This window comes from Rhineura floridana, chromosome 17 (genome assembly GCF_030035675.1).
Source record: "Rhineura floridana isolate rRhiFlo1 chromosome 17, rRhiFlo1.hap2, whole genome shotgun sequence".
In the NCBI taxonomy this organism is placed as follows: Eukaryota; Metazoa; Chordata; class Lepidosauria; order Squamata; family Rhineuridae; genus Rhineura; species Rhineura floridana.
In genome coordinates, this window is record NC_084496.1 from 17,143,400 (window position 1) to 17,169,430 (window position 26,031).

Here is a 26,031-nt window from a genome sequence, read left to right on the forward strand (position 1 = left end):
TGAACTGCATCCCAGAGTATTGAAGGAACTTGCTGATGTACTCTCGGAACCTCTTGCCATCATCTTTGAGAAATCCTGGAGAACGGGAGAGGTGCTGGAGGATTGGAGACGGGCAAACATCGTCCCGCTCTTTAAAAAGGGTAAAAAAGAAGATCCGGGGAATTACAGGCCGGTCAGTCTGACTTCAATACTGGGAAAGATATTAGAACAGATAATAAAAGAGTCCATTAGCAACTATCTAGATGACAATGCTGTGATTAGTAGGATCCAGCATGGGTTTGTCAAGAAAAAATCCTGTCAAACTAATCTCATCTCTTTTTTTGATCGGGTCACTAGCTTAGTAGATGGTGGAAATGCTGTAGATGTCATCTATCTAGATTTCAGCAAAGCGTTTGACAAGTCCCCCACGACCTTTTGATTAGCAAACTGGTCAAATGCGGACTACATGGAAATACTGTCAGGTGGATTCACAACTGGTTGGAAAACCGTACTCAAAGAGTGGTCATCAGTGGCTCTGCTTTGGACTGGAAGGAGGTTTCGAGTGGAGTGCCACAGGGTTCTGTCCTGGGGCCGATACTCTTCAACATTTTTATCAATGACTTAGGTGATGGGGTGGAGGGAATCCTTATGAAGTTTGTGGATGACACGAAACTGGGAGGGATAGCTAACACAATGGAAGACAGGAATAAAATCCAAAGGGACCTGGATAGACTAGAAAATTGGGCTGAAATTAATAAAATGACATTCAATGAAGACAAATGCAAGATTCTGCATTTAGGCCACAAAAACAAAATGCATGGGTACAGGATGGGAAATACCCGGCTTAGCAGTAGTGCGTGTGAGAAGGACCTTGGAATTGTAGTGGATCGCAAGTTGAACATGACCCAGCAGTCATGACCATGCGGCAAAAAAGGCAAACGCGGTTTTGGGCTGCATAAACAGAGCTATAGTTTCCAGGTCGAGGGAAGCAATAGTCCCACTATATTCTGCATTAGTCAGGCCTCATCTGGAATACTGGGTGCCTCATTTTAAGAAGGATATAGACAAGTTGGAGCGGGTTCAGAAGAGGGCGACAAGGATGATAGCCGGTATGGAGAACAAGTCTTATGAGGAAAGGTTGAAGGAACTTGGCATGTTCAGTCTGGTGAAGAGAAAGCTGAGGGGCGACATGATTACACTCTTTAAGTACCTAAGGGCTGTCACATAGAGGAGGGTACAGATTTGTTCACTGCTGCCCCAGAGGGTAGGACTAGGTCTAATGGTTTTAAGTTGCAGGAGCGTAGATTCAGATTGGACATTAGAAGGAACTTCTTGACAGTAAGGGTGGTTCGGCAATGGAACCGACTGCCTAGGGAGGTGGTGGGATCCCCTTCGCTGGATGTCTTCAAGCAGAGGCTGGACAGCTATCTGCGGGAGATGCTCTAGCTGTGGATTTCCTGCTGTGAGCAGGGGGTTGGACTCGATGGCCTACAAGGCCCCTTCCAACTCTATGATTCTATGATTTACAACAAATAAAAACCATTAAAAATACAGTAAAATCAAGATCAGCTACAGTAATTCCTCAGTTAACTAAGTAGATGCATTCCTGGACATTACTTTTTTAACAGAAACTTTGGTACCAGAGGTAGGAATAACATGGAAAGAATTGGGATAGGTTCCTATGCCCACTCGTAGATGGTGGGGGCAGCTTCAACAGAAGCTTTAAAGGGTGCCTACCAGCACCCATCCACACACACCCCTCCTCCTCCTCTGAATCATATTGGATCCTTCCCTCCCCAGCCCTGGGAGAAAGCAAGAGATCTCTTCTAATGCAAAGCAAAGGCACAGGCTTATCAATTTATGGATAGCAAAGCAAAGACACAGGCTCATCAGTTTCACCAGCATGGGCTTGAAAGTTTATCCATAGCAAAGCTAGTCAGTTTCACCTTTTGAGAAAATGCCTTCCTTAAAAGGAGCTTAGTTCTTGGAGCATTTGTTAACTGAGGTATTATAGTATTGCAAAGAGGCATCTTCTTAACGGCCTGCACAAGCCTGACAGAACAGAAACGTTTTCAGCAGGCATTTAAAGGATAAAATAGAAATGTTGGCAGAGCATTCCAGAGAACTGGGCCGATAGCAGTGTAGGCTCAATTTCATGTAGATGTTAGCCCTTCCTACTCGGAGGATAGCCAGCACCACTTCTGTAGGTGTTCTCAGCGATTGAGCTGGGATTTCAGGGCTAAGGCAGTCCCTAAGATACCCTGGACCTAAGTTGTTCAGGGCTTTATAAATTAATACAAGGACCCTGAAACTGTCTTGGCAGTAGATGGGCAGCCAATGCAGGTGTTTTAACAGTGGTGTCACATGCTGTCGGCCATGTGTCCCCATTAGCAATCTGGCCGACATGTTTGAACCAGCTGCCCAAGGGCAGGAGCGCATCATCCTTGGACCATGCTAGCTGGGGCTGATGGGAGTTGTAATCCAACAGCATCTGGAGGATACAAGGCTGGGGAAGGTTGGGCTATGAGCCTCACATATAGCCTCCATGCAGCTATGTCCTAGTTTTGGTGAAGGATTTTGTTTAAAAAGGCTATTTGGTATCAGGGGTATAGCCCTGAGATCGTTACGGCCAGTTTAATATTCCAATTCCTGTGTGCTATTTAACTTAATGAACCATGCTTGCTTTTGATCACTTTTATCTAATAAATATTTTAAAGGTTTTTTTGAAGATTTAAATTGAAATATGTATGTTAACATCAAAGTCTGTACCAATCCCACCCACGCACCCATAGGTGATACTAAAAGATTCCTGTGCAGATTTATAATGAGTGCAAAAATTACTGTACCCTAATTTTAAGAAAATACTTGAAAAATGGTGGGCACCATTGTGATGGAGTTGTTATTGAAACTGCTGGAAAATATTTCACAGTTGAGCATTAAATAGGTCTTAAAGTGTTGAGGCCTGTAATGCTGTATTCAAAATGCATTTTTTTACAGATACTTGCTTGAACTTTATTTTCATATGCCACTGTTTGGCAGATGAAAGTTGGTACCTCTTACCACTACCTTTTTAATGGGCTAGCATGACTTGGGATGGACATTAAATCTGGGGGAAGTGGGTGGCTTTTTAATAGTAAAAACCAGTGGGACCTGCAACAACTCGTTGCAGTGCATAGTGCTCCCTGTTCAGAATTCCAACCAATCTCTGTTTCTCTAGCTCTGATTCACCGCCATTTGTGGTTCCCACAGCTGGTTGGAGCTTGGAGTCCCTGTTTTTTCCTTAGCCCCATCCACCTTTTTAGTTCCTTTTTCTCCTGCCTTTTTCTTTGTGGCTGCCATTTTGTTAGGACTATTTTTGAAGGTTTTAATTCTAATTGTTGCGTGGATGAACTGTCCAACTGATGTTATGCAATTAATTGCATCACTGTTACATTAGCACAGAATGAAATGCTCAGGACATTTTTTAAAAAAAGCACCATTCCCTCATATTACATCATTTAATAGCCAAATATGCTGGAAAAAAAGGAGGGGCCTTTTACACGGCATTTGTTGATCTAAAGGCCGCTTTCGATTCTATATCACGACCTCGCTTATGGGGTAAACTTAATAGTATGGGAATCGATAGACGATTACTTATATTGATTCAAGGTCTTTATAAAAACACCTCTTTTCAGATCAGATGTAGTACTAAGGGGCATCTTTCTAATACTGTTCCAACAACAAGAGGGGTCAAACAAGGTTGTGTCCTAGCTCCAATGCTTTTTAATCTGTACATAAATGATATAGTTTCAAATCTAGACCCAGTTTCTTCCCACCCCCCAATGTTAGCCAACAAACCAAGAAACACTCTACTATATGCAGATGACGTGGCACTATTATCTAGGTCACCAATAGATTTAAAACGGCTCTTGGCGAATTTAGTAAAATATTGCTCCGCTGAATACCTTACAATCAATTACCAAAAAACTAAAATCATAGCTTTTACTAAGAAAAAATCAAAGCATAGATGGCAAATTGAAGGTCAGCCGATTGAGCAAGTTCAATCGTACAAATATCTTGGCCTAGTATTTCAATCCTCTGGCTCGCATCACCTACATAGCAAATCAGTGACTCTCAATGCCCGTCGAACTATGAAAGCGCTTCTAACATTCTACTATACTAAAGGAGGGCAAGCTTTTATCCCAGCCCTCAAAATCTTTAATACTAAGATCATCCCTCAAATGACATACGGCGCTCAAGCAAGTGTAAACATAAAATTTAATGACTTTGAGGTAGTCCAAAATATATTTTTAAGAACAATAATGGCCCTACCTAAATGCATACCTAACTGCATACTTCGACTTGAGGCAGGAGTTCAAACTATTGAATCTAAGATTTGGTTTTATAGAATTAATACATGGCTAAAATTATTTTTCAATCCAATAGGTTTATCCCCCGATATTTTAATAGATAACTTTCATTCGCCATGGGCGCAATTAATATCTGATAAACTTTCAAAATTAGGCTTTTCATTCCATACTGTTCAGCAACTTGGTTTCGAAAATGCCTCAAGAAATATACGCCAACGTTTGAAAGATATCGATTTTCAACATCAATTATTATTAGTTAAAAATCAAAGGTATAACCCCAGATGTTTTGTTCCAGTGCCATATCTGTCCAATCTAAATATTCCCAAATACCGTAAGGCATTTACCATGATAAGATTAAATGTTCTTCCCTCGGCTCTCCTAGAAGGGCGCTATGCGAAGGTCCCTTACATAGATCGTCACTGCCCATGTGGAGAGGGAGTGGTTGAAAATAATATCCATGTCTTGCTTTACTGTTCTTTCTGTAACGTTATTCGACAACAATTCATTTTACCTTTAATCACAAATATAGAACATAAACCATGGATAGCTTTGGATCAATACCTTCTGGAAGATCACTCTCCAAAAATATCACTTTCAATAGCAAAATTCTCTGCAGCAGCTATACTTCTTAGATCTAATATTATGAAAAACTCACAAAATATACCCAGACTTGATAATAATAATACTTCTAAATAAATTTTAGAATAGTGTATATTCTGATACTGAACCCAATCTAGAATTTGAAGAACTAACAAGTTATTCTTGACTAATGTATTTTTTTTAATATGACTTTAATGTTTGTACTGTTTTTATCTATGCTTGGCCAATGGGCTGTAACAATAAATTACTTACTTACTTACTTACTTGTAGATATAATGAAACAAGAAATAACATCCACATAATGTGAAAACAAGTATATTTAATGTATAATCTCTTGCCATTTTGGTAAATAGGAACAAATCAGCTTGAATCACTTTTGGTAACGACTCATCTATTTGCTTGGCAATAATGTGTGTGAGGCTAAAAGTAACTATTATAATAATTTCAACTGTATGCAATAATCATTTTTCCTGTTTTCCTTCATTTTACTATTGTGGAAATTTTCCTTTAAAAAAAACTGCCCAGAGGTGAGGATGCAAAGACATATATTAATGCAGGGTAACATCAGAGTTTTGATTAAATTTCTGCATCACAACTATAATTGTAACAATATATATCAGTCCTGTTTCTAACAAGCATATTTACTATTTTCTTGATTGTTTGTTTATTTAATAGACTTTGATTTCAGCGTTCCAGGCTCCATGAAACTTCACAATCTTATTTCTAAGCTGAAGAAATGGATCAAAATCCTTGAGGCAAAAACAAAACAGCTTCCCAAGTTCTTCCTCATAGAGGAAAAATGTCGTTTCCTGAGCAACTTCTCAGCACAGACAGCCGAAGTGGAAATTCCTGGGGAGTTCCTTATGCCGAAGCCAACACATTATTACATCAAGATTGCACGGTAAACCAGGGCTAGCAAAACAGAAAGTTGTAGCTGGAAAATGTTCTAGTTTTAGATAGCAAAACTTTGTGGGTTGGATCCAGGCGAAGTTAGTTGAACTCGGGTCACATTGAAATCTTTGGGACTAGTTGGTCATGAATGAACTTCACTGATTTCATCAGAACTGATGTTCAACACTTTACACTGAGCCAAAATGGCAGAGATTACAGATTTGTCTGGATCCAATCTTTCAAAGACCCTATCCTGTTTTATACTCTGGGTACCATCACAGGAAAGGCAATTCTTACTGGTTGCCAGGTGGGGAGCAGCTGAAGCACCAAACCCAAAACTTTATTAACCAGAGGCCATCAGTTGTACAAAAAAAAGCCAATCACTTGGAACATGATAAAAACAAAACAACACATCTGACCTCCCACACTACAACAGTACTAATAAACAGTAGCACGTTACAAAAGAAGTGAAATGCTACCATTTATATTTTAACTCAATACTTTAACTCAAAGCTAGCAACCCTGTTATCCGACTTTTTTCCCTTCTCCCAGCTTTCATTGTTCTGAATCATGCTGGCAGTTAGCCGTGAGGGATTCAGCCCTTTCTTTTTTAATAGACAGAACTAGGAAGTTAACAAATATGATCCGATGGGTCTGGCTTGTCAGCAGAAAGACCAGTATGTCCTCTCCTCCCCCAACCACTTAGCCATTAGTTTATGTCTTGGGCAACTATGCAAGACTACACTGCAGCGCTAAGTGTTCCAGGGTTTCCACACCTGGCTGTCCATACTGTCACCAGCACTCTTCCACCTGAAGCACTATTTTGCTACCCAAGCTGACCCCTGTCAAGAGTGCTCAGGCTCCATAATAAAGTTGGTGCCATGTAGCAGGAGGGGCTTAACAGTTATGGCACACACAGACTCTGCCATACATCACATACATGCATGTACATTTCCTTTTTTTTTTTTTTCAATAATTTTTATTCAGATTTTCATAAAACATACAAGACGAAATCATAAAACATTCAAAGACAAAAAACAAAATCAAAAATAGTTAAACAAAAAAAAAAAAAGAAAAAAAAAACAAAAATAAAAAATAAAGAGTAAAATATTGACTTCCCATTTGTCAAAGATCAAATCAGTTATAAGTCTATAATATATAACAATCCTGTCTCTTAAGTCATATTATAAAATCACTTTCCTCCAGTAGTTATCTTACTTAATCATCAAATCTCATAAACATTACTTTATTCTTTCCACAAAAAGTCAAAGAGAGGTTTCAATTCTTTAAGAAATATATCTATCAATTTTTTTTTTCCAGATAAGCATATCGATTAATCCATCTCATTACTAATTATGATAATCTTATTGTCATAACCATAGTCAAAATAAACATTTCAATTAATCCATCACATCAGAATCTGTTAGATTCAGTAATTTCAGTAGCCATTGTTCTATTATCCCTATTAGTTCCATTTTCCATCTTCCATCTTCAGTAGTCTTGTTAAGTCCAGTAATTTCAGTATCCAATCTTCCATTATCAGTATTCCATAATAATCTTGCTGTCAAAGCCATAGTCATATAGTAAGAGTCTGATGGGAATTACCTCTATCCCAAATATTTTCTTGCCATCCATTCTGAATAGGTTGCTGAAATACTGCTGTAAAATCATATCTCTGTTCTTTTTTTCAAAATACACTGGGTCATCTCTTGAAAGTTTTTCCATTGTCACATGGCTGCAGTTAATTCCATAGATTTTCTCTATATTGGGCTCCATCACATCATTCCAGTCCAGAAGATTATCCATGCCATTGATAACTTTATCTCTAGAATCTTCATTAATTTCTTCAGAGATAACATTGAGTTCCAAACAATAGATTTTATTTCTAAAGTCCATAGACTCCAAATCTTGTTCCTGTTCCACGTTTGTTCCAATCTCCGGGATCTCCTCTCTCACAGGGACCCCTGTTCCAGTCTCCAGGGTCTCCTCTCTCACAGGGACCCCTGTTCCAGTCTCCAGGGTCTCCTCTCTCACAAGGACCCCTATGTCTTTAATCTCCTGTGTCTCCAAACAATAGATTTTGTTTCTAAAGTCCATAGACTCCAAATCTTTTTCCTGTTCCACGTTTGTTCCAATCTCCGGGGTCTCCTCTCTCACAGGGACCCCTTCCAGGGTCACCTCTCTCACAGGGACCCCTATATCTTTAATCTCCTGCTTCATTTTACTCAATTCAATTTTCAGCTCCTTACAACCCTGTCACAGGTTTTGTTTCGTTATCTCAATCTCATCCATTATTTTCTGAAACATAGTTATTTCCAGATTCTCAGCCACTTTCTTAATTGCCATTTTAAAAGAAAAATATAGGAAAACCACTTCTTATTTCAGCAACAATTGGGTTAATACTCCAAACTTGGTGACATCACAGTATAAACAGAGCAGACAGCCTTATCTCTCCATGCTTAAGTAAACAAAATGCAGTTCCCAGGATCGAAACAATTAATGGCGGTCGTCAGGAAACAGATTCGTCAAAATAAAATAGACCAAAAAGAGAGTAGTCTCAGACAATATAATATTCTTCAAAATAAAAATCTGGAATAGAAATCCCTCTTCTGTGTATATCTTTAGAATGCAAATCCAGGACAGCTTTTTGCAACAAAAACAGAGATAAGCTATTAATTAGTGAGTAGCAGAGAGAAGTTATGGCTCCCCAGTGAGATGTCAAAAACCGATCAATCTGGCAAATCTCTTTTAAACAGCAACAATTTAAGTCAAGTAAAAGAAAGATATAGAAAGAAGGGTGCTTGCCTGTTAGTGCGTTCTCTCTTAGAAGATAAGATGAACGTTCGCTTTATCAGATAGAGCTTGTTGTTGAAAATCCGTCCCACCTTCGTCGGCTGGACCTCGTCCCATAAATTAATGAGATCTGGTCGTCCCAACAAAAATAGGCTTTGAGGTTAATCTCTTCGTTTCTCCCTACCCGGGAGAAGTTTAATCAGTCAAAAAAAAAAAAAATCTGACTGATATATCTGAATAAGCTTCTTTTGAGGCAGGAGCCCGTCTCAAAAGCAGGCACAGGCTAAGTCACCCTTCCCGGAAGTCCTCATGCATGTACATTTCCATGTGATGTGTGCAGCTCATAAAATCCCCCAAAGTGGTATTGTATTTCAGTTTTGGAGTATCACATTTGTCTCACAATTGGAAATACCTTTTTCCTTTTCCTTAGAAGGCAAAATTGCAGGCAGACCTTTTTCTACCATGCATTGATTAAAAATTGGTAAAGGTACCAAGAGCTGAACAAAATTGGCCTTCCCTGTCTTGAGCCATTAGTTTCTTTTTTTTTCCATTCCAAAACCTGATTATCTACTTTGGTGTATTGCCGGGGATTAGTCAGATGTTCCCAAGGGCTCCTGACAGAAGTGTTCATCTGCGCACTTGATTCCTTTCAAGGCAAGAGAAGTTAAGCCTGCAGGAAGGGATTCTGTTCTGTATAGTCTTGACTAACAAGTAGTTTTTGTGATATGTGGGAGTTGATCTGTTGTTTTATGAAGGCTTGTGGTTTATGGACCAAGGGTTCGGAGCCATTGATTTAAGTGACTGGTACCCAGATCTCAAACACTGTGCTGGACCCATCTCTTTGCAATTCTAGAATAGCGTTAGAATGCCGTGATTTGCAGGGCGTTGTGATGGTGCTGCAAAGTCTTGGATACAAAGGGCCCCTTGCACAAGTGGAAGGCACTTTATTTCTTTTTTTCTATGATAAAATCAAACTCAAGGCAGCTAACAAATAAAAATAGAAGTCACAGCAAAAGAATCCTAACAGTAAAACAAAGTAACGCTAAAAGCATCATCATAAACATTTACAGTGGCAGCTGACTAGAAACATAGTCAGAAGTTCTAACTAAAAGAAGAAGAAATGTCCACCTGAATAAAATAGCCTTAGGAGCCTGCTTAAAAGTTGGAGAAATAATCTTCCAACCACATGGTTAAAGGGGAGGAGGGGTCTTCGTTTTTTTCCTGATTCCTCACAGCTGCTGCCCATCACTCTATATCGTGCACCACTCTGGAGTGTCTCCACCCCACCCTGGCTGTCGAGAGCAGCTGGGCTGAAAGGGGGTAGGAAGGCTCTTTCTTAGCAGGACTTTGTCTGTAGTTCTCAAGGCTCAGAGCCTAAGAATTTTATTTTTGGCCACAACAAAATTTTTAAAACAGGCCTGGACACTTTGTGACCTATCAAACCAAATATACACAGCTAAGTTCTACTCATAAAAGACCCACTGAAATTCATGAACCTAAGTTACTCATGTCCATTAATTTCAGTGGCTCTACTCTGAGGAGGACTAGCATTGGCTACAACCCACAGGAAGCTGCTTTATAGCAAGTTAGATGACATAGTCTAATTTTGGCTGTTCTGATTGGCACTGGCTGTTTAGGGAATCATGCAGAAAGGTCTTTCCCACCCCTTGCTGCTGGATCTGTTTAGTTGGAGATCTCAGGGATTGACCTTCGGATACTTCTGCATACAAAGCAGGTGCTCTGCCACTGAGATCTGGTCCCTGGCTGCCAGCCATACATGGCAGTCCCACAGGGGTTTGATTAAAGTCCTTTCTTCTTCTTGCTGCCCATCTGAGACTATGAAATTATGGTTTTATTAATGCAGACTGTGCTTCTATTAATGTGAGGTTGAAAAAATGGAAATGGACTGCCTTCAAGTTGATTCCGACTTATGGTGACCCTATGAATATGGTTTTCATGGTAAGCGGTATTCAGAGGTTTACCATTGCCTTCCTCTGAGGCTGAGAGGCAGTGACTGGCCCAAGATCACCCAGTGAGCTTCATGGCTGTGTGGGGATTTGAACCCTGGTTTCCCGGGTCATAGTCCAACACCTTAACCACTACACCACACTGGCTCTCAGTGTGAGGTTAGATTGAATTAATAGAACCATACTTTTCCGATTTCACGAAACAATCACTTTTTTCCACACTAGTCAGTTCTCATTTGGAGTAATGGATTCTATCCAATGATAGTCCTAGTCAGAGTAGACTCATTGGGTTGCATCCAACTTGGTTCTGGGCAGAATAGACCAATTGAAATTAATGGACATGACTAACTTAAGTTCATTAATTTCACTGGGACTATTCTGAGTGAAACCAACTACATTCTAATATGTTGAAAGTAATGGACATGACTATCCAAGGTCCATTAATTTCACTGGGTCTACTCTTAGTTGGATATAACACACTGTGTCTAGTTCTGGGCACTGCACTTTAAGATATATAAATTAACAAACTGGAACAGATTCAATGAAGATGGCCAGGAGTATGGAAAAAAGTCATATGAGAAATGGTTTAAGAAATTGCCTGTTTAGTCTGGAGAAAACAAGACGGAGGGCCAAATATGACAGTACTTTTCCAGTACCTGTTGGGCTGTCACATAGAAGAGGGCAAAAAATGATTTCCTGTTTCCCCAAAGGGAGATGGGCCATAGCTCAATGGTAGAGTGTCTGCCTTGCATGCAAAAGGTTGCAGGTTCAATCTCCGACACTTTCAGATAGGGATGGGAGAGAACCGTGTCTGAAATCTTGGGGAGCCTCTGCCAGTCAGTACACACAGTACTGATCTAGATGGTCCAATGATCTGAATCAGCATAGAGAAGGGCCTTAGCTGCCTATGGAAGATTCCAGGTTCAATCCCCAGCATCTCCAGATAGGGCCGGGAAGAGACCCCTGCCTGAAACCCTGGAGAGCCGCTGCCAGTCAGTGTAGATAGTACTGAGCTAGATGGACCAATGTTCTGAGTCGATAGGGGAAGAAGCTGCTGCCTATCTGTTTTTTGTGAATGAGGGGAAGAATTGTGTCCACCTGTGGCTCCAGTATTAGTAGACTTGGTACCCCGCCCAAAAAAGCAGATGAGGGTCTCAAATATAAGTAACAGAAGACAAAGTCACAGGAACCCAAATGAAAATGATTATCAGAAATAAGTATTATAAGAACATGAACAACTGTACATAGGAACATGTGTTGTTGTTGTTGTTATGTGCCTTCAAGTCGACTACGACTTATGGCAACCCTATGAATCAGTTCCTCCACAGATCCACCATGGCGCAGAGTGGTAAGCGGCGGTAACGCAGCCGAAAGCTCTGCTCACGGCCGGAGTTCGATTCCAACAGAAGGAGGAAGTCGAATCTCCAGTAAAAGGGGTAGAGGTCCACTCAGCCTTCCATCCATCCGTGGTCGGTAAAATGAGTACCCGGCATATACTGGGGGGTAAAGAAAGGCCGGGGAAGAAACTGGCAATCCCACCCCATATATATGGTCTGCCTAGTAAACGTCGCAAGACGTCACCCTAAGAGTCGGAAACGACTCACACTACAAGTGTGGGGACACCTTTACCTTTTTTTTAATGAATCAGTGACATGTGTAGATATGTGTTTACCTAGAATACAAAATTACAAAATGCAGATACAGATTTTCAAAGCCATAGCCACTATTTACAAACAAGGAAGTTCTCCAAACAATACATATAATGAGCTGACAAGATCTCCAGGATTGTGTATCATTTCATACTTCTTCAGAATCTGAATGGAGAATCATATGCACAGATGTTCATATTCTTACAATAATTATATTCATTTTTGTGAGAGTTCCTGTGACTTTATCGTTCATTACTGGCTCATTATAAGGCAGCTTCTTCTGTTCCTAGGGCAGGACTAAAGCTAATGGATAGAACACAGGAGAAACATCTTACGGGTGAGAGCAGTTCAACAATGATACCAATTACTATGGTCTCTCCCTCACTGGAGGTTCTCAAACAGAGGTTGGGCAGCTACCTGTTGGAGATGCTCTGGCTCCTGCATCAAGCCAGGGTGTGGAGGTTGCATTGGACTCGGTGGCCTACAAGTCCCCTTCCATCTCTGTGATTCTGAATGGGTCTTGTCAAGCACTTGTCAGATCACAAATGGGCTGCATTCCACTTGGTGGGCAGCAAGTTGTGTGGAATTAGCATGAAACAATTTAAAGTGCATGAAATTTAATTTCCTCCTTCCACCACCCTTTTAGATACATTTTAATTTAGCTTGTCAAGTCGAGAGAGATTTTGGGAGGGGGGATTGCAGCAGCAGGAGATGATGCTTAAACTTTGGGAGTTCTGCTTTAAAATCCAAGGCAACCCACTGCATGCTCAGTATTATGTCCCCAGAGTAGTTTCACCATCAGTAGTATTGAAATCGGAACCTGATCTACACAGGTTTAAAAAAAATCTTTTGTCAATCAATTTGGAGAAGATAAAAGCAGTAAGCGCATCTGTGGAAGCCTTTCATGCAAAATACCCATCTTGGCTGAGCCACATAATAGAAGATGTAGCTGCTTAAAAGGTTGCATCATTATAAAGATTCATAATGAGAATGTTAGTTTTACAGAAGCTCAGTCGCTAATATGCTTCCTTTTGTTAGCCTTAAGTATGGCATTTCACTTTTTTTCTTCCTTTTAAAATCTTAGCTTTCATCTTGGAGGGAAAAAAATAAAGCTTTATACTTTGAAGCTCAGGTGCTTTTATCTCTCTCCCTCTCTCTCTCCTTCCCCCCCCCGATAGATTTATGCCCAGAGTGGAGATAGTACAAAAGCATAACACTGCAGCCAGAAGACTGTATATCCGAGGCCATAATGGAAAGATTTACCCATATCTCGTAATGAATGATGCTTGCTTGACCGAGTCACGCAGAGAGGAGCGAGTATTGCAGCTCCTTCGCCTCCTCAACCCCTGTTTAGAAAAGAGGAAAGAGACCACAAAAAGGCATCTGTTTTTCACAGGTGGGTACGGCAGTAGTGAGATATACCTTCGATTTCAAACAAGCAGCTCTAAAGGATCTACTTCAAGTGTCTTGAATGACTTTTTGTTACGCACAGCCTCAAGATGTGTTGGAAAGATAATCCTGGGTTTTTAAGGCTTCCCTCGCATGCCAGTTGTTGTTGGCCTTCTAGCAAGAAAGATACAAGGGATCCTTTCCCAGGCTCTCACTTGTGCCGAGGTTTGAATGCAAAAAGAAACAGCAAGTGTTTCTCATACTGTTGCAAATGAGAAGACTCCACCAATCTCCTGAGCCCTTTGCTCTTGCCAGAGGACTTGCTGGAGGGAGAGATGGAGTCTTCTCTCACTTTTGCAGTGCAACTTGAAGAAAGTCAGAAACAGCAGGAGCCTCTCCTGCTATTTTTCTCCACCCCTCAGTGGAAATAAGAAATCCTACCTCTCTCCAAAGCTCTGCACATGTCCAAGGTCTGGGGCAGGGGCTGTTAGTGGGGACAAATAAGGGCTGGCTCATAAGCCAGGCCAACATTTGTGCACCCTTGTTCATTTGCCACAATCTCTCTATACGTAGTGGAAAGACTTCCTCTGTGGCAAGGGTGAGGAATCTGTAGCCCTCCAGTTTTTGCTGGACTACAACTTCTATCACCTCTGACCTTTGGCCATGTTGTCTGGGGCTGATGGGAATTGGAGTCCCACAAGATCTGGAGGGTTCCAGGTTCCCCTTCCCTGAACAGTCATATGTTTTCTCTGAAGCCCAGAGTTTATTCACCCATCTGGTTGCCACACTTTGCACAGGGCTGAAAGTATAACACTGCTGTCTCTGACAGTTCCCATTACCCTTTTTAAGCCAGTGAGAAGAAGGTATACCTTTATGGAGGCTGCTTTATGGATTCAAGTTTTCAGGCTGAGCGTGATATAAGCAGATTGTCATTCTCCCTGCCCCCATTTTTGTTTGGTTGTGCAGATGGCTGTCCTCTCTTATGAAGGGAGAAGTGAGACCCCCTCACACACACACATTTTCCACATACAAGTAGGACAACACAGAGGGGTGGGGCTGGCTGCTTGTTCCTGGGACTAAATGGAAAATGAGACCCCTCTTCCATCAAGTTCTCTGATGCATGGAGGGTTCTGGTTGTCTCTCTCTCTACTGGTCATGGGAAAGGTAGGTGCCCCTGAAATCAAATGTAAAGTCACCAATGTCAGCCAAATAAATTTGTGGATCCCTGATCTCACTTCATAAATTTGTGCAGTTGTGTTTTGGCAAAGCGTCAGATTGTTCTGGATTACAGTTCACATTGATCAGTTCTACTTCCCTTTGTGTTTTATTATACCAAGCTGCAACAAAGGGTGGTATTACCGCTACTCAGAGTAGAGCCATTGGAATTAATGGACATGACATTAATTTCAATGGGCCTACCCTGATTAAGGCGTAGTTGAATACAATGAAAAGCCCTGTACAGGAGTTTTGTTTTTTCACTCCTAGAGTTTAATGGAGGCAATATAGAAGTTGTAAGTCATTGTATGACAATTCCATGTATAACGGGGGGAAAAAGAGGGGGGTTATAATGTTACTGATCAAAAACCACAGTCCAAAAAACTTGCTAGAAGCTCTTTGTATTTCAAATGTAAACTGTTCCATTATTTGAGAATTCTTCTGTGGGGAAAGAGGAATGAACTATGATGATGATGATTACTATAAGGACAGAATCTAGAGTCTTTGGCTGGTAAAACTGAGCTAAAAGCATCCTGGCGGAGTATTAGAAGTGGAAATAACCTTGTTGTTGAAGGCGTCTTCCTCTCTGTTTGCTAGGCTTTTTCTCTCTTTACTGCATTTCTTCCGAGCCTCCTATTGTTTTGAGCCAGGGTTGTGCTTTTTTCTGTTGGAATGAAAGATTGTGTTTCACAGGTTAATCGGATAAAGCGAGCGTGTCAGCAGTAGGTGGATTCTTATCTGAGCAAAAATTATCCTTGTCTCCTACATAAAAGTGAACAGAGTATCCATGAATCTTCGGATTTGCAGCTGGTGCGGTGTAGAAATGAGAGACATGAAATCATGTTTGGTGTAATATGGTTCTTCATTCAGAAATATCTGGGTGCAGCTGGGTGTCTAGTACAAACAAATAGTTTCTTTCTGGGGAGTTCTCTTTCATAGCAGAGCTCTTGAGTATGCTGAAAGCGGACAGAGTGCCACTTGACACACTTCAGTTGATCATCACAGTACTGGGAAAGCTGATATCTGCATTCCAGTCACCAATACCAGTCACTATGTTGTTTTGATTTAGAATGCTCACTCCTTATGCTTGTTGCTCATGTGGCACCATCAGTGTACTTGGTGTTTGAGAGCTGTGGTAGAGCAAAAGGTCTGCATCTCCAGGCTGGGCTGGAAAAGACTCCTGCCTGATATCCTGGAAGGCTGATGCCAGATAATATAGACAGTGGTGAGCTAAAGGAAGAGCCGTGGCTCAGTGATAAACCATCTGCTCTGCACACAGAAGGTCCCAGTTTCAATCTCCAGAATCTCCAAGTAGGGTGGGGAGGGACCTTTGTCTCTGCAGCCGCTACCAATCAATGTAGACAGTACTCAGCTAGATGGACCAATGGTCTTGATCTGTATAAGGCAGCTTCTGACAGTCCTATGACAAGGTTGGGGGCCTGGTGGGCCAGACCCTTGTTGGTCCCTACCTCTGTGAGCCAGCTTTGACTGGTGGGTGGAGTAATCTACCTGTCAGTCGCCTGATGTCATTATGATGCCAGATGATTAACAGCTGGGCTATCCTGCCCACTTATCAAAGTCCCTTGCACAACACTTCTGAAGCGCCCAACAGACAAGCTGGCTGTTGGGAGCTTGGGAACAACGGCACAAGGGGCTTTGCCAGCACTCTACTTCCCAAACCCTAAGCATAAGGCTGTTGCTGGACTAGATAGGCCACTGGCATGATCCAGCAGATTCTTCTTAAAAATATATACTTGGGGTTGAAGCCAAAGGGTCCCTTTGTCCAAACTTGTAACTCTCCAGATGTTGTTGGACTACAGCTCCCAACATCCTGACCATTGGCCATGTTGGCTGGGACTGATGTGAGTTCGGGTTCATCAACATTTGGAGTGCCACAGGTTCCCTATCCCTGTTTTAAATGATGCATGTATGTGTTGCAGCAAGTGTCATCTTAGAAGAGGCATTTTCCATCTTCTCTCACACAGAAGAGAATGCCTTTTCATATGAAATCATGTTAAATGTTTTAAACTCAGCTGGCTGATTTTAACGAGGGCAGCTTTTATGGGTCTGTTGAAATATGTCCAGTCAATTTAATCCAACCAATTAATCAACTTCATATTGCGGCCATAGTTTTGAGGAGGGATGTTTTCCATTTCCACAGTTCAGGAAGGCTTGGAGCTCTAAACAAGCTGTTGTTTCAGGAGTGGAGCATCTTAGGAGCCTTGGGGAGCTTATATAGAAACTAGAGGCTCCATTCTTTCCCATCTCTCAGTGAAGCTCTAATCTGAGCAGGTGCTTATGTTTATTTTCCTCTTCTCCCAAGAAGCATCATGTGGAGCTAACTAGGCACTTCACCAGTGGGGCCTGGCTTGCCATTTTCTTTGCAACTGTGGTCCTGAGGGTGACAGGTGTGTGAGAGAGAGAGCGGACCACAATCCCCGACAATTGGTGCAGAGTTCTACAGTCTTTGGGTGGGGATGCTTGGCTTCAACAGCTCCTCAGGGTCATTACAGAGATCTGCTGGGGGGGAAGCAACCCACCCTGTGTTTCCTCTTTAGAGACCCCATATTCCAGATCTGAGCAGAACTGAATCTGGACAGATTGGGGTGGGGTTCCAGCAGCAAGACAGAATAGGTGAAGTCTTTTAAGAGAACATACAAAGAGCCCTGCTGGATCAGACCAGAGGCCCATCTATCCAGTATCCCCACAGTGGCCAGCCAGGCGCCCTCTGGCAAACCTGCAAGCAGGACCTGACTGTAAGAGCACTCTTTCCCTTCTTGTGATTCCTAGCAACAAGCAAGTCTTTGAGAAGCTGAGGATGGTAGGAGAAGTAAAGGTTAAGGATGCCTCAGGAGATTAGAGCAGAAATGGAGGCTTGGGGAAGTCTCTGCTTTAAAAGTAAGGACAAAGCTTGATTGTTACAGTTGTCCTGCAGTTGTCCTGTATTGGGCTTGTTTGCTGTGATCCTTCAGAACATTTATTTTACACTGATTATTCTCCTCTGTTTCTCCCTTCTCCTCCCCCTCTCCTTTTTCTCCCAGTCCCCAGAGTTGTGGCAGTCTCTCCGCAGATGCGCCTGGTCGAAGACAATCCTTCATCTCTCTCCCTTGTGGAGATCTACAAGCAGCGTTGCGCCAAGAAGGGGATTGAGCACGACAGCCCGATTTCTCGCTACTATGACAGACTGGCAACTGTCCAAGCACGAGGAACCCAAGCCAGCCATCAGGTATTGTAATCTGTGACTGATGCATTAGGGAGCTTCCTTCTCGAGGCCTGCTCTTAACATCCCTTTGCTTGCTTTGTATTTGATGCATTCATCTCATGTCTTTCCTCCCCTCTGCTTCCTTTTATCGGCAAAATAATCTCTCAAAGCAGATCCACCAGAGGACTGAGCAGGCACCTGCATTACATTAATATTGTGTCAAACCTCTGAAAACAAAAACCTTCAAAAGAGACTCATTTACCTCACCACCTTGTATGATTAATAGAGTTTAATTATGACTGGATAAAAAGGCAAGATATCCAACAACAAAGCAGTATTATCAGGTCTCTGTGGGTTGTTGATGTGTTGGGGGTGTTTTGCTTGTCAAAGTCTTGCTGCCCTGGGCTTCTTCTGGAGGAAGGGCAGGATATAATTTTTTAAAAAATAATAATAATAAAGGCTTGGATATAAGCCAGGGGAATCTGTAGCTCTTTAGATGCTGTTGGACTACAACTCCCATCACTCCTGACCATTTGGCCATTCTGGCTGGGACTGATGGGAGCTGGAGCATTTAAAGGACCACAGGTTTCACATCCCTAATCCAGGAATCCCTTTGTTAAGTTCATCCATGAACTCACTAGACCACTGTTCTCTCAACTTCGTTTTTGCATTTGCAGTGGTGAGGAACCATAGCTCAGTGGTAAAATATATGAGTTACCTGCAGAAGGTCTCAGGTTCAGTCCATCATATCTCCAGTTTAAAAAAGGAAAAGGATTCAGTAGCAGGTGATAGGGACGTCCCTCTGCATGAGACCCTGGGGAACCTCTGCTGGTCAGAGTGGACAATATTGGGCTAGGTCAGCTGTGGGGAACCTTTGCTGAACTACATCTCCCATCATCTATGGCCAGGCTTGCTGGTCCGTCTAGTTCAGTATTTTCTACATTGACTGGCAATGGCTCTCCAGGATTTTGGAAAGTTCATCAGCAGCTGGAGGGCCAAAGGTTCCCCACACCTAGGCTAGATGGACAAATAGGCCAGTTTAGTATAACGACAGCTTCCTGGTAATGTGGCTAAGAAGAAGCAGCTGTTAAGGGTAACTATGGTAAACTATATGAATTGCTGTGGACACTTAGAAAGTACTATCCAAATGCTCTGGTTTGTGTTTCAGGCCATGGATTAGTCTCTCCACTGTTACCTTTTGTTCTCTTTTATCGGGAGCCTTTTCCATTTTGCTATAAAGACCTGCCCCAATATCTTGCATTTGATTTGTCAGGCCAACTAAGTCACAGTTTGATGTAAATAAGACTTAGTGTTATGTTACCATCCTTGCCTAGTAAGCCTAGTGCTGTCCTCTTTTCCCATGTAATTGGTGAAGTTCCGAGTGTGTTGGTGTCCTGAAATTTCTGCCTGTTATTACAACCTTTCATTCCTTGCACAGCATAAAACAAAAATTAAGTGACATGGAACATCTTTCACTCTCTTCCCCCTTTTTAAAGGCTGTTCCCTTCAGGTTGTAAAAATGTTGTCTGAGTAATTTAATTTAAAAAATGGAAATGGACTGCCTTCAAGTCTATTCCGACTTATGGCGACCCTATGATTAGGGTTTTCATGGTAAGCAGTATTCAGAAGGGGTTTACCATTGCCTCCCTCTGAGGCTGAGAGGCAGTGACTGGCCCAAGGTCACCCAGTGAGCTTCATGGCTGTGTGGGGATTTGAACCCTGGTCTCCCAGGTCGCAGTCCAACACCTCAACCACTACACCACATAAGCAAGTGTGATTATCATTCTTTTCTAGTACATTGGAGCAGGTCCCCCCTTCGTTTTCTCTTTCTAATTAATTAGGCCAGTCCATGCTGTAAGTAATTAAATATGGAGGTAGTTCACAGATGTTTACATTCAGTAGGGCCCCGCTTTTCGGCATTCCGTTAATACAGTGCCAGCGGGGTAATCAGCTGGAGGGGGGGCTGGAGCTCCCCACACTCCAGCTGATCACGCCGGAGGAGGGAAAGATCAGCTGTAGCTTCCTATAGCCGATCTTCTCTTCTGGCACAATCAGACTCCCACTTGAGCTGATCGCTTCCGAGGAGGGGAAGATCAGCTGTAGCATGCTACAGCTGATCTTATCCTCCTCGGGGGCAGTCAGACTCACGCACTCCAGCTGAACGCGCCTAAGGAGGGAAAGATCAGCTGCAGCTCGCTACAGCCGATCTTCTCTTCTGGCACAATCGGCTCAAGCTGAGGAGGGGGTCAAGCTCCTTGGGGGTGGTCAGACTCATGCACTCCAGCTGATTGCGCCCGAGGAGGGGAAGATCTGATCTCCTCCTCTGGTGCAATCAGCGGGTTAGGTTCCAGACCCCCACACTACAGCTGATCCACTTTTTGGTGGTTTTCGCTTTCCGGCGGGGGTCTGGAACCTAACCTGCCGTATGAGTGGGGCCCTACTGTATGAGGCACAACTTGGCTATGGAAAATGTGGTAACATTAACTCAAATGTTTGAAACTGATTGTGATTGCAGACAGAGCATACAAGACTGCTGAAATATTGATTGCCTCCCAAAAGTTGGATGCTCATAGGGAGAAGGAATCATAAGAACATATAGACATAAGAGCCTACTGGATCAGGCCAGAGGCCCATCTAGTCCAGCATCCTGTTCTCACAGTGCCAACCAGATCCCATGGCTGACCTGAGCACAAGAGCACTCTCCCCTCCTGTGGTTTTGAGCAACTGGTATTCAGAAGCATACCGCCTCTGACTATGGAGGCAGAGCATAGCCATAATAACTTGTAGTCATTGATAGTCTTATTCTCCATGAATCTGTCTAATCTTCTTATAATGCCATCCAAGTTGGCTTCAGTGCCAGACTAAAGAATCAAAGAGGTTGAGAGAGGCCTTGTAGAAACTGCAGCCACAGCCACACTGAAGTAGCCAAAGTTGTGGTTTAGGTGTGGGGGATCTGTGGCCCTCCATATGTTGTTGGATTCCCAACTCCCATTATCCCCACCCAGCATGTCCATTGGTAAGGGAATGATGAAGGCTGTAGCCCAGCAACATCTAGAGGGCCACAGGTTTCCCCATTGCTGCTTTGGTTAGAAAGTTGAATGGTGTCACGCTGGACAGATAAAGTTTGACTTTAAAGTGCTTATGGCTGTGCCTCTCAACAGTCGCACCAACTTCTGGTATGTTTTTTTTTTTAAAAAAAAAAAATCCTGCCTACATTGTTTGATATAATTCTATCCTGTATCCTATTGGATGAGCTACCGCCCAAGTTAAACAGAATGAATAATACAATGGGTTGTAATCAGCTAAATTTTACTCCATTGAAATGAATAAGCCTGTTACCTACTTTTGATGGGTCTACTCTGAGTAAACATTAGCTAAATATAACCCAATATACTAAATGTATATTGAACCTTTCTTCTGTGGGAACCAAGGCAGGATCTCCCAGGTGATCTTTTATTTATTTATAACTATTTTTTATCCCAACCTTCCTCCCAAAGGAGCCCAGGGTGGCAAACAACAAAAAGTGATAAAACAATTAAAAACATTCTAAAAATAATTCCAAAAGAGATGCGCTGGTCCATCTAGCTCAGTATTTTCTACACTGAGTGGCAGCAGCTCTCCAGGATTTCAGAGAGTTCCCAGGATACTTTGGAGGAAGCCATGACTGTTTAAACTGGTATAATATTAGTTTAAATGTATAGTGCTGATGGGGCCACAATGAGCTGATAGAGGAGGGTTGGATTGCTCTCTCCTTCCTTTTTGCCAGCCCATTTGCTGAAAGACAGGTTTTGTTTTTGTGTTTGTGTTTTTAAGTAGCTGTGTTTCCATGACAGATGAGATGACTTCCCCCACTGCGGCCAGCTTGGAAACTCAGGCTGCTACTTTCTAAGCAAGCTAGTAAAACCAAAAGTGCAGACTAGTAATTTTTGTGGGCTTAATTAAAAGCTTGATTTTAACAATTGTGTTGAAATGTTGATAATGTCATTTTGCGTTTAGCTTTTGTTAAATAGAGGTGTGTTTCACCATTTTGGGATTCTTTTTTTTTTAAAGGAGTTATTTCTCAAAATAACTTTGCTTGTGGCCATGTGATGTAACATAGCACAACTCCCAGGATTCAGAACTGAGGATTTAAATTAACCCTGGGGGAAAAATGTATATGAATTTGTTCATCCCAGTAGCTGCAATCTAAGTGCATAATCTAAGTTGCAAATCAGTTGAAGCCTTATAGAAATCTTTGGGCCTAATGGTTTTCCTCTCTCCCTTTTAGGTTCTCCGTGATATTCTGAAAGAGGTGCAGGGCAACATGGTGCCGCGAAGTATGCTGAAGGAGTGGGCCTTGCACACATTCCCAAATGCCACCGATTACTGGACCTTCCGGAAGATGTTCACCATCCAGTTGGCACTGATTGGGTTTGCAGAATTCGTCTTCCATTTGAATAGGCTTAACCCTGAGATGTTGCAGATTGCTCAGGTATCATTGGGGCTACTTTGCACATTGCATAATCACCACATGATTACTACTACATCTTGGGACATCTTGCATCACAAATGTAGCAATACATGTAGTACTTTGTTTAAAACATTTGTATCCTTCCTTTTCATCTATATGGGTCTCTAAGGCAATTACAACAGTTATTGTCATTGTTTGTTTGTTTATATCCTGCTTTAGTTTTATGGCCCCATCTGCACTATACATTTAAAGCAGTATCATACCACTTTAAATTGAGATTTTTCTGTGCCCTGATCCCTCCACCAGTACCACAAAAGAGCCCTTATTCAAGAATGATAATTTATTGGGGATGTTCTTGTCTGTCATCTTTATACACCTGCTAATACGGAATAGTGTACATGTCTGAATTTCCTATTAACCTTCCTCTGTGCTCATATTGCCTGAGTGGGAGGCTATTGGAGTAAAAATACCAGTGGAAACTGTCCTTTTTATTCTGCCAGCATTAACAACTTCAACACAAGGGAATCTTTCAGACATTCATAGATGCAGTTGGTTTTGGATAACTTTTTGCTTTTCTTCTAATGTCCATTGTGCGTGTGTGTGTGTTTAAAATTTTTTAGGATACCGGCAAACTGAATGTAGCATACTTCCGATTTGATATTAATGATGCCACTGGGGATCTCGATGCCAACCGCCCTGTTCCGTTTCGACTCACGCCGAATATTTCTGAGTTTCTCACTACTATTGGAGTTTCTGGCCCACTCACTGCCTCTATGATTGCAGTTGCTCGCTGTTTTGCACAGCCAAACTTTAAGGTATGTACAGTGTGATGCTTGCATGTGGGTATGTTTTGATACCAAATAATTGAATTATATTTTCCTACTGAACTCAGCTTTGCTGATCCATTAGCACAGTAGTTCTCAAACTGTGTTATGAGGAACTGTGGAGTTCTTTGAAATATTATCAGGGTTTGCTTCATGGGAAGATTACAAATAGTAGTGCCCACTCCTGGATCTAGCCCAAATACCTTGTCCTGTCCTTCAAAGTCCATCACCACCCTGTATCTCTCAGTTCTCATATCCCAATGCATCCATGACTATGACTTTCATTTCCTCCAGCTCCACCACACTTCAGTTTCTGAAGATCTCTTGTTCCCTTAAACAGTTCTGCCCTTATGTCCTTTCCTGTCCTATGTCTGGAACTGCTTCCCAAAATAATTGTGTGATGCCAGCTCTCTTTCCTCAAGCACCCCTCCAAACCCTTTTCAAAGGAGGGCATTTGTATGGGTAAATTGTTGACCAGAAGGGGTTTGAATACCTTTTTCTCTGCCCAGTGCTCCCATAATCCCTCATAAAAATGTAGGAAGAGCCCTGCTATATCAGGCCAGTGATCCATGCAGTCCAGCATCCTATTCTCACAAGGACAGCTCACAAGCAGGTCCTGAACACGAGCACTCTCCCCTTCTATGGTTTCCAGCACCTGATATATTCATCCAACTCATTGTTGTCTTCACCAGTTTTTGTGGACTACAACTGCCATCAACCTTGACCACTGACCCATCCAGCTGGAGCTGATGGGAACTGGAGTCCAAAACATTTGGAGGACTCCACATTGGCTACCCCAGTTTACACTGACTGATAGCACCTCTCCAGGATTTCAGACAAAGGAAGCCCGTACGCAAGACTTGAGCACAATTACACTCTCACCACTTGTGATTCCCAGCAAATGGTATAAAGTGGACGTAGATAGCCACATCCTCCATGAATTTGTCTAATCCTCTTGTGAAGCTATCCAAGCATCCCTTCTGGCTGTTCTTCTTTCCGGTCTCTCACCACCACCACAGCTTAGAAACCAAAAGTAAACCCATCCACAGTGGTGTATATGTGTAGAGCAGGGGTTCCCAAACTCTGGCTCTCAAGGTTCATTCAGGTGGGTCACAGTGTGTCTGTAAAAATATAGGCAGAAAAATCGTCCAGCACAACACCATACAATTGCACCAACAGGTAGAAAAATAATTTAGTGGCCTATCAAGACCCTCAGTAATTTTCAAGAGGTCCATGGGGGAAAAATGTCTGAGAACAATTGGTGTAGGGGAGAATTGACCAGTGGGTCACCCATCACCACCTCTTGCTTGCTAATGCTCTCTATGTCCGGGTTACCTTTAACTTGAGAAACAAGTGTTCTCTAGTTCAACATAGTTCCACTCTATCTTCTCCTCCTTTGGGCAGAAGTCTCATATAAGCATAATATGAGCTTTTTTATATGGGGTTAAATAGTAGCCCTGATGCTTCAATCCTCTACAAAATTGGCCACACTTCAGTGGCAGTATGTTATGGCGGAGGCATCTGGCTGGCCACTGTGAGAGCAGGATGCTGGACTTGATGGGCCATTGACCTGATCCATATGTTCTTGTGCTGCATGTGCTCCTATAAACTGTTTTCCCCTTTTCTAGAATACTAAGGATACTACTAAGGATAGTAATGTGCAGTCATGGGGTTGACCCTATGATAGCCCTAGAATTTGACCTGCTGAAGATGTCTGCATCCCACAGAAGAGCCTGGGTCAGGCCAGTGGCCTGTCTGGTCCAGCATTCTGTTCTTACAGTGGCCAACCACATACCTATGCGAAGCCCACAAGCAGGATCTGAGCACAAGAGCCGTTTCCCTAGCAAATAGCATTCAGAGGCATACTGACTCTGACTGTGGAGGTAGAACATAGCCATCGCCTTATCCTCCATGAATTTGTCTATTCTTGTGTATCCCTCCCATTGCCAATTCTGAATTGCCTCGGTAGATTATATATTGAGCTGAAGTACATCTGAAAAGAGCTTTTGTAGTGCAGTCCCTCTTCAGAGGGAATTTTCCAGACAATTAAAGAATGATTAACTTTCTTTTGTCTGACAGCAGATCCATAAAAAGGCCAGCTGATATGTCTGCAGCCCTGCTTCTTGGGCAGAATGCAGCAAGGTGGAGGATAATTCTATTCTCAGCTTGGCCTGTTGGGTTGAAATTAACTTGCCTCAGCAGTTGCCATGCCATTCCAGCAATGCCAGTGTTTGCAAGTCTATAAATGATGATGCAGATGACAAATGCTTTTTTTTAATTGTTTTTATATTGTTTTAAATTTTAAAATTTTGTTTTAAATTGTATATTTGTTTTAATGTTTTTGATTGCTGTAAACCACCCAGAGAGCTTTGGCTATGGGGTGGTATACAAGTGCAATAAATAAATAAATGCAGCATTGTTTAGATCTTTTCAAATAATGCTGCAACTAGGAATCTCTCTTGGCAGCTTGTGAAGTGGGGTAGGAATCCAAAGATATATAGTGACTTTGATGGACTTCAGCTCTTGGCAGGGTGTGGTTTGCTAAAGGAATAGGCTTACTTCCTTTTTAAATTCCAATGCTTCACCGGGACAAAGATCCTTGCATTTGGGTGGCAATTTGCAGCTGCCAGATTACACCAAATATGCCACAAAGTACATGAAGAGTGCGCACAAATTGTCTGTGTGATTTTTCTTAATTAGGCATCTTAAGATTCAATCTGCAG

The 26,031-nt window shown here is 42.2% G+C and overlaps 1 protein-coding gene across 3 annotated transcripts in view; it reads left to right on the plus strand.

The window, feature by feature from the left end:
- The window catches only part of TRRAP (transformation/transcription domain associated protein), a 321,632-nt gene that overhangs the window by 293,145 nt on the left and 2,456 nt on the right, over positions 1-26,031 (plus strand). For all 3 annotated transcript variants that reach the window (XM_061599260.1, XM_061599263.1, XM_061599262.1), the window contains 5 exons: positions 5,604-5,829; positions 13,407-13,624; positions 17,874-18,058; positions 22,302-22,505; positions 23,105-23,299. In XM_061599260.1, coding sequence (XP_061455244.1) covers positions 5,604-5,829; positions 13,407-13,624; positions 17,874-18,058; positions 22,302-22,505; positions 23,105-23,299 — 1,028 coding nt within the window. The remainder of the gene's footprint in view (positions 1-5,603; positions 5,830-13,406; positions 13,625-17,873; positions 18,059-22,301; positions 22,506-23,104; positions 23,300-26,031) is intronic.